This window comes from Bos taurus, chromosome 4, assembly GCF_002263795.3.
Source record: "Bos taurus isolate L1 Dominette 01449 registration number 42190680 breed Hereford chromosome 4, ARS-UCD2.0, whole genome shotgun sequence".
Classification (NCBI taxonomy): domain Eukaryota; kingdom Metazoa; phylum Chordata; class Mammalia; order Artiodactyla; family Bovidae; genus Bos; species Bos taurus.
Window position 1 is genome coordinate 68,473,064 of NC_037331.1, and position 13,328 is coordinate 68,486,391.

Below are 13,328 nucleotides of genomic sequence, written 5' to 3' on the forward strand. Positions count from 1 at the left end.
CTTTCTTTAAATTAAATGGATGCAGAATTTTCAAACATTAGAGAAATATATATTTGAGGAGCAAGTTCCTAGCAATTCTATACTTCGAAGAAAACAGTATTGTTTTCCTACAATTTTTCAAATATGTGGAGAATCTATTCGGCAAATTAAAATAAACTGAATCTGGTAAAGTTACTGCATTCATGGTAGATTTCTGCGCAATGAATAGACACTAAAAACACAAATGTTAACATCAAGAGGCCCACGTTTTATTGAAGTTAAAACGGGATCACTGTTTTTGGAAAGCATGGGAATTTCTGCTCTTGCTTAAATATTGCAGCAGCTTCCGCGAGCCAAAGTTCCGTCCTTGTCTGCATGGAAGCAACACGTGCAGTTATAACACTCGAAGAGGCAGTTCTGAGGGGCAGGTGTGGCAAGGAGGCGCTGAGCGACAGCCACCGCCTCCCACACGCCCTCTGCGTTTTGGTAAACGAGATTCCAACCCGCAGTCCGTAAATAAGGGAGGAACTTGGGGGGCGGGGTCATGGAGGTATGCGCCCTCCTATTGGTGGTTCACAAAGGGCGGAGAGACCTGGGATTTCTGATTGATCTCTTTCCCTGTCTGTAAGGTGATTGACGGCGCTTGTCCCGCCGGGCCACGCCTCTCGGCTCCGTGCTCCTCCCCTCCTGGGTAGGTGTCCCCCCCCCCCCCCCCCCGCCTTGAGCAGCAGAGCGCATGCGCCAGCGGCCCCACGCCGCAGCCGAGCCCGCCCGCCGTACCACGCACCCTGCCAGTCAGTGGGTGAGCGGGGAGGCGCGGAGGTCACTGTGGGGAGGCGGGGCGGGGGCAGCATGGCAGCCTCCTTACGGCTCCGTGGAGCCGCCTCCGGCCTCCGGTATTGGAGCCGCCGGCAGCCTCCGGCAGTGGCCAGCCTTGCAGCGGGTAAGGACCTCGCTCCTTCTTCCCCCGTCCCTCCTCCAGTCGCCCGCTTCTCGCTCCCTGATCGGAAGAGGTTTTTTTCACCGGAGGCGCTGCGATTAGATCGGGGCTTAAAACCCAACATTTTGGCTGGTTCCAAGGCCTAGGCTTTCCTGCGGCCGCGGCTCGCGCCGCCAGTGCGTCTCTGAACTCTCCCCACCTGGATCTATATGAATAGGGATTAGCATCCTTCTGGGACTTAGTAATGCGAAGAGCTTGGGATAAAGGGAGGAGTGTTTGGGTCCGATTCGTGCCTCTTTAGAGTTAGGAGTTTGAGGACAATTGGAGGGCCCAGCCCCACGGGCGACCCCGTACCCACGCCGGCGACCCCTGGCCTTGCAGCGCTGGCTGGCCTTTCAACGCCCCGGGTGGGCGCGCCGTCTGGCCGCAGGACCTGATTTTTGTTAAACTACCTTAACTGTTTCAGATGTTTTTACACAAATGGAGTCTATACAAGCCAGACGATCAGTCTTTCCAGCAAAGTTTTAAGTCACCTTTGGGTGGCCAGGCGGGCTCCTTACCCTTCCCCCCAGCCCTCCAAGTTCTCTGTAACTGTGCCACCTGAAGATGGCACTTCTGTCAATTTATTTACCAGAATACTTTGTGTCCTTAAAATTGTGGCCTGACGCTATCCTGCTTCCGTCCCCTTCCACCTTCCGTATCATTATAACTTATGGAAGCTAACCATCGATTTAGGAAGAAACAGGTTTTTTTAGACCCACAGAGAACTAATAGTCTTTTCATTTTTCAGAGGAAAGAACCTAAAGCCTCTCGGATAAGTGAATTAGGATATTACAACAGGATCTAGAAAGTAGTCCTTGGTTCTTCCTGATTCCTGCATGTTTCTTCTACAGCAGGATTCCTGTTTAACTGAAAAATTGGTTGATTTGTGCGGACACTGCCATTGTCTTCTTGTAAAATTTTTTAGTTTTGACAGTGTACTGTTTAACACTTTCATACTTGAGAGTTTTGAGAAAGCCTTGGTATTAATTTTTTTCTGATCCTCACTGAAAAAAAATATAGCAGGCTGAGAATTGAGTTCTTAACAGACTCCCTTTCTATCCCTCAGTAAAAACCTAAGCAGAAGAGTGGATTTCCTCTCTGGTTTGAAAAAAGAAAGCTCCCTGTGATGAGAGAAAACAGATGTCTGATACAGAATCACACTAATAAGATACAAACTCACAGAATTTGTCAAACTTGAGTATAACCACTGCTTGATCTACATCTATTGAACTACAGACAATGCCTCCCATGTTGGAGATACTAAAAAAAACCCAACACTTTTCTGCAGTAGTAAATGTAGCACCAGTTTTCAGATGAATGTGTGATTCTTTCAGTTTTGATTAGTCAAAGAAGGCATATGTGGCTGTTTAGTGGTTTTACAAGGTGTTCTAATGATATTTTAATGAACCCTTGAAGTACCTTTTAGAGTTACGAAAGTTCTTAAAATTCATGGAAGAGGAGTCAGAGGCCTTTGACTATAATAAATGCTTCTCTAGACTGGAAAGGCCTACCTTGAAACGTTGATAGACTACTTTGGCATATAATGTTGTTTACCCAAATACATTGTAATAATATAGATATATGACAAATTTTGAATTTTTTTTTTTGATGTGTGTGTGATGATTGTTTAAAATGCTTCAGTATTTTTACTCTTGAATTGTTTTAAATGTTTTTGTTAATTTACTACAGAAGTGTTAACTTTTTTGATGTTGGAGTCTTAAAAATTACATGCCAATTTGGAGTCTAGGGACATTAAGAAAAACAGCCAAGTTCAAATAGTAACATTATTTAGTGTTCTAAATTCTGTAGGCTGTTTGCCTCCATGTTATGTTCAACATGTTTATATCATGTGGATGGTAATATTATAAAGATCTGTACAGTTATTTACTGTACAGTTTGAAAAAAATAAGATCTAGTAGTTACTGGTTAATAGCATATCTTAATTTTAATATTTAAAGCATTAAAAAGGAAATAAAAAAATGAGAAGCATTAAACTAGCCATACATTACTATTGCATCACCATTTAATAAAAGTAAGTTTTGTGTTTTATCTTAAAGGCAATTAAATTTAGTTTCAGACTTCTTTGTACAGACAAAAAAATTACAGATGTTGACCCTCTACAGCCATTGTGATTCACTAACAAGTACAAGTAAAAATAAATTTGTAACAGATCATCTTAAAGTGACCACCTGAGCAAAACTGGAATGGGAAAATTAGCCAGAATTATAGACAGATATGGGAATACATTTCTTTATTATTGACGCTGTGTGTGTATGAAATCTGCTTTAACTCCTTGTGTAAATAAGACTAATGGCATTTTTTTTCTCTTTATATTAGCTTCTAGGGTTGCACATGAAGCTCTGAGAAGCTGCACATGACCTTGGGACCAAAAGTTGACCTTAAAATTACATAAGGAAAATACATTTGACCTTTGAACAAAATGGGTTTGAACTGCAAGGGTCAGCTTACAAATGGATTTTTTTCAATGAATTTGTACTACAATTGGTTTAATCTGCAGATTTGGAACCATGGATGTCGAGGACCAACTACGAATTATATTTGGATTTTGTGAGGAGCATCACAAAACCCCCACTTGTTCAGAGGTCAACTGTATTTCTAAAATAACTTGATCCAAATAATAAAGGCCTTTATAGAGTCACTATTCTTAGTCTAATAATAATTAGCATTAAAGCAAAAGGAATGCTCATGACATAATATGTGATAAAGTAGGACACCAAGTTGTATATACAACATGTCTCATGATATAATGTAAAAAATGCATTCAGAAGACTGGTCGGGCTATACAAAAAGCTAACTGGTTGTTTTTGTGTAGTGAAATTAACTTTTTCCCTTATGACTTTATTAGTTGTTGTTCAGTTGCTAAGTCATGTCTGACTCTTTGTTGCCCCGTGGACTGTAGCACACCAGGCTCATCTGTCCATGGGATTCTCCAGGCAAAAATACTGGAGTGTTGCCATTTCCTTCTGTAGGGGATCTTCATGACCCAGGGATCTAACCTGTGTCTCCTGCATTGGCAAGCAGATTCTTTATCACTGAGCCACTAGGGAAGCACCTTTTTCATATTTTCCAGTTTTCTACAATGAATTACTTTGATGCAAGGGAAAAAAAACTTTTGGAAATATAAAATAATTAACCTCTTACCAATTTTTGCATTTTTATACTTGGAGTAGCCTGATTTGGGTTCACAGTGTTAACAAGATATGGGTAATTTTGTCCATGTCCCATTGGAGAAAGAGGTCATAACCTGTAAATTTACAGCTATCAATTTAGAGTTTAACTTTGCCAAATTTTCTGGCTATTTCTTCCTCCTATGTGGTGGTATTGAGAATCACAGAGGTTTGCTGATTAGATACAATCGTTTCTTTAATCTGTATTTCATTTCCTAGTACATGTTCATATTTTTCAGAGCTTCTCTAAATCTTTTACTCAGTGTTACCAGTCTGTGAACAGTCAGTTCAGAGAGATGGCAGTACATAAGTGGTTTAAATAATGTGGAGCTTGACTCTAGGTCCGGGAGGAAAGGATTTGGAGAGTAAACCTAAAATGTTTGTTTAATGGTTGCTGCAATACCAATTAAATTAATTCTTTGCTGGATCTATTTTATCATTATCTTTTGTTTTAGCATTGATTTTTATCCCCATTTTTGTGTTTTTCAGAGTTTATATATAGTAGGAGTCAGCACACTGTGGCCCAACAGCTGAACCTGTTTTTGTAAATAAAGCTATATTGGAAAATAAGCACAACTACTTGTTTTTATATTGTCTATGGCTGCTTTGAAAATGTAGTGGATGAGTTGAATAGTTGTGACAGAGGCCTATGGCCCCAAACTGAAATTGTTTACCCCGCACCCTTTAGGAAAAAGTGTGCTGACCCCTTACATATAGTGTATATTCCTAGAAATGTAATTACTGTTTCAAAGAGTATGCACATTTTAAATTTAAATTTTATAGTAAGGTTCAAATGTAGATCTTTTTTTCAAATTGCTGTCTAGGATTGATATAAAATACAATTCTATTGTGTACAAGAGTATATGTTTTTATCAGGAATAACCAGTTATGCATTTTATCAGAGAAACACATTTGTCCAGCTGATAGGTAAAAATGATACTATGTTGTTTTGTTTGCATTATTCTAATTATGACAGAAGTTGAACATTTTTTAAAAGTTTTTTTTGGGTATATTCTGTTAACTGTCATTTTGTGATTTTGGCATACTTTAAAACAATGGGTTATTTAAATTTTTCTTATAGATTTTAAAGTTATTTGCATATAAAGTAAAATAGCCCTATATCTATCTTGTGTTTCAAGTGTTCTTCCTAGTTATTTGTGTTTGGTCATGTTTTTGATTTTTTTTTTTTTTGTATATAGATTTGGTAAGTTTTCCCCCTGTGTTTTTTCATGAAAAACTTCAAACATAAAGTATTGAAAGAATAATGCCACAAACATCTATGTACTCTTTGCTTAGTGTCAATAGTTGTTAACCTTTTGCCAGGTCTGCTTTATTTCTTTCCAATATGTTCATATCCCGTGTGTATTATTTGAAAGTAAAATGCAGACGCCATGACACTTTCAACCCTAAATGATTCAGCATGAATCTCTTAAAAACTGTCTCCTACATAACCAAATTACCACTATCTCAATTAGCAGGCTGCCCTGGTGGCTCAACGGTAGAGAATCTACCTGCCAATAGGAGACGTGTGTTCGATCCCTAGGTCAGGAAGATGCAAAGATCCCTAGGTCAGGGTTGCAAAAGGAAATGGCAACCCACTCCAGTATTCTTGCTTGGGACAATTCCATGGACAGTGGAGCCTGGCGGACTGCAGTTCATGGGGTTGCAAGGAGTCAGATATGACTTAGTGACTAAACAACAACAACAAGGCAATTAGAACTTCCCGATATCATCCTAATGTACAGCTTATATATAAAATTTCATAATTTTCCTTAGAATGTCTTAATGCTTCCTTGGCACCTCCCCAATCCAGATCCATCCATATTTCACATGTTGCATTTGGTTGATATATCACTTTAGTATCTTTGGACTGAGGAATGTCTTCTCTTGGTTGTTTTTTTGTGAACATGTTGACTTTTTAAAAACAGCTTTATTGCGATATAGTTGACCTACAATAAACTACACATCTTTAACATGGAGAGTTTGATGGGTTTCGACATGTGGGAAACCATCATGACAATCAAGGTAGAGAACATATCCATTCACCCGTTTCCTGCCGATTTCCTCATACCCCTGCATACGCAGGTTTCTATAATCGTATACTGTCACTGGCTAGATAAATCCTAGCTTGACAGTCATTTTTTGTTTCAGTCCTTTAAAGATGGTGCTCTCCTATTTTCTCACTCATTTTGATTCTTGCTCCTCTGTACGTAATGCCTTTTTTCTGCTGGTTGCTTTTCAACGTTTTGATTATGACATGTCTTGTTGCAGTTTTTTTCATGTTTCTTGTGTTGGAGTTCATTGAGCTTGAATGCGTGGGGTTTATGGTTTTCATCAGATTTGGAAAATTTTCCCATTAGGTCTTCACACACTCTTCCTGTCCCCAGTTTGCTTTCCTCTCCTTTGAGGATTCCAGTTTTGTTGTGTATTTGGCTGGTTGAAGCTGTCTCACGGCTCACTGATGTTTTTGTTTTGTTTTTTTTTTAATTCTTTTTTCTCTCTCTGTATTGTGTTTTGGATAGTTTATTGCTTTGTTTTTAAAGTCTTTTCTTCCAGTATTTCTTCCATTATTACATTATAATGAGGCCTATTACTGTGTCCTTTTATTACTATATTTGAAATATTTTTCCTATCTGTATTTTCTATGGCACCACCCTTTATTAGTTCTGAACTTAACTGTGGACTGAATGTTCGCAGCCCTCCAAAATTCATGTGTTGAAATCCTAATCCCCACTGTGATAGTATTAGGAGCTGAGGCCTTTGGGAAATAACTGGGTTATAAGGTTGGAGCCCTCATGAATGGGATTAGTGTCCTAAACAGAGGCAGGAGAGCCTGTGTTCTCTCTCTGCTCTCCAGAGATACAAGAAAATGGGTCATCTACAAGCCAGGAAGTGGGATCTCATGGATACTGAATCTGTTGCCTACCTCATCTTGGACTGCCCCAGCTCCAGGTCTGTTAGAAATAAATAACCTGTCATTTAAGCCACACAATCTCCTTGGCTGGAGAATCCCAGGGGCGGGGAAGTCTGGTGGGCTGCCGTCTTTGGGGTCGCAGAGTCGGACACGACTGAAGCGACTTAGCAGCAGCAGCAAGCCACACAGTCTATGGTTTATTTGTTACAGCAGCTGGAATGGACTGAGACTTTAGATAGTCACTTTTATATTGGTCTTTCTGCCTCCAGGCTGCTCTTACAGTTTAGTTTTTGTACACTGCTGCTCTGTTTCTCTCCTTTTAAAGCATGGGTTTGATCAGGTCATTTATCTCGCTCAGCCCTTTCAGTAACTACCTGTTTTAGTCTGTTTGGGCTGCTATAAATAAATACCACAGACTGGGTGGCTTATAAACAATAGAAAACTATTTCTTACAGTTCTGGAGGTTGGGAAGTCCAGAATCAGCGTGTTGGTATATTTAGTGTCAAGTGAGGGCTCACTTCTTGGTTCAAGGACAGCCATCTTTTCACTGTGTCCTCACAGGGTGGAAGGAGACAAGGGCACTCCCTGCGGCCTCTTTTGTAAAGGCATTAATGCCATCCTGAGGGTTCTTCTGTCAGGATCTAATAATCATTGCCTCAAGGTCCCACCTCCAAATACCCTCACATTGGAGGTTATTTTTTCAACATAGAAATTTGGGGGTCACCAAACATTCAGTTTGTGGTACCGCTACTTGCTTACAGAAAGTGAAAGTGTTAGTTGCTCTATGGTGTCCGACTCTGTGCAGCCCCATGGGCTGTAGCCCACCAGGCTCCTCTGTCCATGAGATTCTCCAGGCAAAAATACTGGAGTGGATTGCCAAAATACAGTCAAATTGTTTATAGCATACTTTCCAGCCATGTTATGGTTGCATTTTTTTCTTTCAATCTTAATCTTGCTCTTTTGTTTCTGTGTGTGTCCTGTAGGAAGAGTGGATGGCAGTTAAAAATGAAGAACCTAGAGTCAGATTGGCTGGATTTGAATCTTGGCATTACAACAACTTGAATCTGTGCATTTTATTTAAACTAAGTGTCAGGGACCTGAACTGGAAGATAGGCTTAATGATGGGATGTAATGACAGTGCTATTTATCAAGTGCTTAGTACAGTGTCTGGCATGTAATAAAATTGCCACAACTATTAACTTTTATTATTCATGTTTGCTTGACTTTCCTATTTGCTTGTATACACTTATATGCATACTCATTCCTTTTTTGTATGGAACTCCCTTTGTTTCTACTCTCATTCCATTTGAAAGCCTACCCATCCTAAAATACTTAGCTCAAATGCTGTTTTTTTCAAGTTCTCTTTTAGTATCAGCATTGTTTTTCGTACTCTATCTTTTGCTTTCATGTTTTAGTGTCTGTGTACCTAGTTGTCTTCTTGTGTTTTAAGCTGGTTGAAAGCAAGGACTGTATGTCACTTGTGTCTTTGATGGCATCTGGCATGGTACAAATGATTGCTTCATGTTTATTGAATGTGTAAATAAATCATGGTTCTACTTTGCCATAGTTATTGTTTGACTTAGAGTGAGTTGCCTGTTAAAATTAACTGCATTTAAATAATAATATTTCTAGTTTCTAATGTTTTTAGTTAAATTATACCTTTTCAAGCTTAACACAGTAGTCAGGCATGCTAGTTACTAGTATTTATGAGAGTTCTCTTACAAAGTATACTTAATATCAAAATAAAAATTCAGTGAGGAGTCATTTCTCTGTCATTAAACCCCTTGTGAACCAGAAAGTTAGGCACAGGACTCCTGTTATGCCCAGAATGTTAAACTCAGCACTAGTAAGGTGGTGATGCATAGAAAGCACACCCATCTTTAATGGAAATGGTAGAGACAGACATGGAGTTCGTAGGAATTAAACATGCTTCTGACCCAAGATGACCTCTTTTTCTTAAGCATTAGGGCTTCAAATAATCTGCTTTTAGGAAATCTCATTACACTGAGATTAAGTTGAAGGAAGAGCAGGGATCCATCAGTTGAGAGGATCTGAAACTTAAAAAGTGTTACTGTGATTAGTCATTATACACTTTACTAAACACTACACAGTTTTAAAACTGGAGTCCTTGAAAGAAAAAGAAATAATAAAGCTGGGAAATGATAGGAGAAAAGGCAAGTGGAATTATTTTGCTTTCTTCTTTCACTGGAGTGTGAACTTTTGGAGGGCAAGGACCATATCATAGAACTTCATGCAGTAAATACTTCTTGAATGGAGTAGTAACACCATCTAATGCGGAGCTTCTCTGCTGTCTTGCAAAAAGCATTACCTTGAGTTGTATGCCCCAGTGTGACTTCACAAAGTCTTTTATGAAAAGAAAGAAAATAAAATCAAAAGCTACATACAGATTTTTAAGAACAGTTTTCTTTTTCTGTGAGTGAAAATGTCTCTTCTCTGAAAGTGCCTGGAGTTGTTAGCCCAAGGTCCTGAGACTGTTTCCGTTGTCATGGAAAGCCCGTGGAAGTGTCCCCCTGGTCTCACCTAGGACCCCGTTTATAAACTGGTCACTTTTAAGTTGAAATACATTCTTCTGGGTTTAACATTTTATTCAATTGTTTTTTTTATACCATTGGAGGAAGTAGTTTCAATAAATGTGAAGGTGGGAAGCTAAAAAGTTTTTCCATTCTTGGTGCTTGTCCAAGATACAGGTTTTATTGAATACTTCCAGTTTTTTTGTACACATTTTTAAAGAAGATAATATAGATAAGAGAATTTAGGATACTTCACTTAACAGGCAATGTAAATAATAGGTACATGGTAACATTATTAAGTTTATTGTTAAAATAGTAAAGGGATGTTGTAGAGGTAGAAAAATTTATGATTATTCCTAGAGAACTGTATATTCAGAAGTGAATATTTAAAATATTTAAAATAAAACATTGTCTGCTCCTGTTAAAAATAATGTGTTGAAATCAGTGTGTTCTAGGTCAATGGCTTCTAAGACTCCAGTTGGATTCATTGGAGTTGGCAACATGGGGAATCCAATGGCAAAAAATCTCATGAAACATGGCTATCCACTTATTATTTATGATGTGTTCCCTGATGCTTGCAAAGAGTTTCTAGATGCAGGTGAACAGGTAAGGCCTTTTCTTAAATTTCTTTTAAGATATTGATGTTTAAAAATGTTTTTCAGATTTTGATATTTGACATTCAAGTAAGTAATAGCTGCTTGGAAGTATACATGATGGATTTGTAAAGTTAACTCATTGTTAATTTTATTTCTTTATATGTGAGATTACATATATATATTTATATAATATGTAAAATACATGTACACACACACACACACACACACACACACACACACACACACAGGAGACTGTGTACTAGTAACCAAATTTAGAGGTTCCCCCACAAGATACGCAGGAAATTCTTCTTGAACAAGGTGTAGAGTGGTAATTGAGAACTGGATGCAATCCCAGAGCTGGGTGAATACTAAAAAATACTGAGAAATATAGAAAACAGTTAGAGAACAAATAAACTTCTAGATAACAGACTTGAAATAAATACTGAGAAGACGCAGTGCGTATGCAAAGAGCAGGTTTAGGTAACTTGGATATCTTCTGTCTCCTCCTCCCTTGAGGTTTGTGTGCCAGATGGGGGTGGCTGCAGTGCTGTCTAAGGATGTGTGAGTATCCTGTTGGGACTTTTCAGGGTGGGGTTGCGGCTGTGTATGCCCATATAGTCTCTGGGTGCTGACAGTGTGCTACCAGTGCAGCAGGTTACTGATGCTCTTAAGTAGCTAAGGGACTTAGACTTGTTGGAGAGGTTTGGTCAGTTCTTTGTTCTGGGACAGGTTGGCCATTACCATATTTAAGGGTGGATAGGAGTTCCAAGTTGATACTCAGTCTGGGGTGAATTAATTGTATTTTTCAGGAGTTGAATATTACTTTTTGGGATAACACATCTATTTGATGTTGGCACTTTCCAATAGTTTATGTATTTATTTGTAAAAATAACAATGGTACATAATCTCTAAACAGAGGAAATATCTATTAAATACAGAATTTAATCAAAGTAACAATAGGAAATTCTTTTGGCATTTTGGAGCTAATGTTCCAGGTGTTTTCGTGTGTGTGTGTGTGTGTGTGTGTGTGTGTGTGTGTGTGTGTGTGTGTTCATGAAAAATCCCATGAATTCCTCTTCCTCTTCCTACCCCATCTAGTAATAGAGAGGTAGAAATTGAATGGAAGCTGATTTACCATGGACTGGCAAACCAGATGCTTAGGGCCTTTCAGATTGTTTCTAATGCCCTTACTCTTCCCTCTGTTCCTGTAGTACTGAACAGCTTGCCTGTGGAGAACTGAAATGTTCATCATCCTTTTGTGAATCTCTTTGCTGCTGCTTCCCGGATTGCTGGAGCTTTTTGATGCTCTGCCTAAATTGCCTCATACTCTGAAGAGAGTGAGGCATTCCCTAACAAAATTCTGATTTTTTTAGTGTTGCTAATTTTGGGTAGATGTGAAGGAAGGTTACCTTAACAATAAGACTTATACTTGAATGAAGGAGACATTTACATTTTAAAAGGGAGAGAGAAGAAACAATATTTAATGAGTACCTACTATGTGTCAGGTCTCTTACTAAATATTTTGTACATATTATCTAATTTTATCTTCACAACAGAAGTATTTTCAGGAAACTGATGCTTGGAGAAGTTAAATAACATCCCCAAGGTTACATGGTGAGTGAATGGCAAGAGCCAGGATCTGAAAAAAGGTCTGTCTTTGACTTTGGAGTTAGTCACTAACTAATGAAATTTATGTATGAGACATTTTTAAGTGTATTTTTGGTGTCTTCCTTGATGATTCTGAAATAAGCACCTGTTAACCTGTCTACAATCTAGACTACTAGACAATAAAATGCCTAGATTTCTTTTGGATTAGATGATGTCAGGGCAGTAATGATTATATACCACACCCTACTAAATTGTGTTGTTCTGCACCCATGAAATTTGTTGGAAGTAATTAATAGTTATCTATTATGATAGATAATATAGTTAGTGAGTATACAGTAGGTTGAACAGTAGCCCCCCAAAGAAGTAACTTAGAAAACTCTTAAAACAAAACCTGAGGGTAAATCTTTATGACACTGAATTTGGCAAAGGACTTTGGGTATGATACCCAAGATCATGAGCAACAGAATAAAAAAAAAAAAAAAAAAAAGACTTCATCAAAATTAAAAACTTTTGTGCTCCAAAGAACACCAGCAAGAAAGTGAAAAGATAACCCACAGAATGGGATTAAATATCTGCAAATCATGTATCAAGAAATATCTGGAGTAACAGGCAAATTTGGCCTTGGAGTACAGAATGAAGCAGGGCAAAGGCTAATAGAGTTTTGTCACGAGAATGCACTGGTTATAGTAAATACCCTCTTCCAACAATACAAGAGAAGACTGTACATATGGACATCACCAGATGGTCAATACCGAAATCAGATTGATTATATTCTTTGCAGCCAAAGATGGAGAAGCTCTATGCTGCTGCTAAGTCGCTTCAATTGTGTCCAACTCTGTGCGACCCCATAGACGGCAGCCCACCAGGCTCCCGCGTCCCTGGGATTCTCTAGGCAAGAATACTGGAGTGGGTTGCCATTTCCTTCTCCAGTGCATGAAAGTGAAAAGTGAAAGTGAAGTCGCTCTGTCGTGCCTGGCTCTCAGCAACCCCATGGACTGCAGCCCTCCAGGCTCCTCTGTCCATGGGATTCTCCAGGCAAGAGCACTGGAGTGGGGTGCCATTGCCTTCTCTGGAGAAGCTCTATACAGCCAGCAAAAACAAGACCAGGAGCTGACTGTGGCTCAGATCATGAACCCCGTATTGCCAAATTCAGACTTAAATTGAAGAAAGTAGGGAAAACCACCTGACCATTCAGATATGACCTAAATCAAATCCCTTATGATTATACAGTGGAAGTGCAAATAGATTACAGGGATTAGATCTGATAGACAGAGTGCCTGAAGAACTATGGACAGAGGTTCGTGACATTGTACAGGAGGCAGTGATCAAGACCATCCGCCAAAAAAAGAAATGCAAAAATGGCAAAATGGCTGTCTGAGGAGGCCTTACAAATAGTTGTGAAAAGAAGAGAAGCGAAAGGCAAAGGAGAAAAGGAAAGATATACCCATTTCAATGCAGAGTTCCAAAGAACAGCAAGGAGAGATAAGAAAGCCTTCCTCAGTGATCAGTGCAAAGAAATAGAGGAAAACA

The 13,328-nt window shown here is 38.9% G+C and overlaps 1 protein-coding gene across 2 annotated transcripts in view; it reads left to right on the plus strand.

Moving 5' to 3' along the window:
* Nucleotides 1-769: 769 nt before the first annotated feature.
* The window catches only part of HIBADH (3-hydroxyisobutyrate dehydrogenase), a 250,170-nt gene continuing 237,611 nt past the window's right edge, over nucleotides 770-13,328 (plus strand). The window contains exons 1-2 of one of the 2 annotated variants that reach the window (XM_059885530.1): nucleotides 770-922; nucleotides 10,040-10,200. In XM_059885530.1, the coding sequence (XP_059741513.1) occupies nucleotides 832-922; nucleotides 10,040-10,200 (252 nt within the window). In that variant the 5' untranslated portion in view covers nucleotides 770-831. 2 annotated transcript variants of the gene reach the window in all.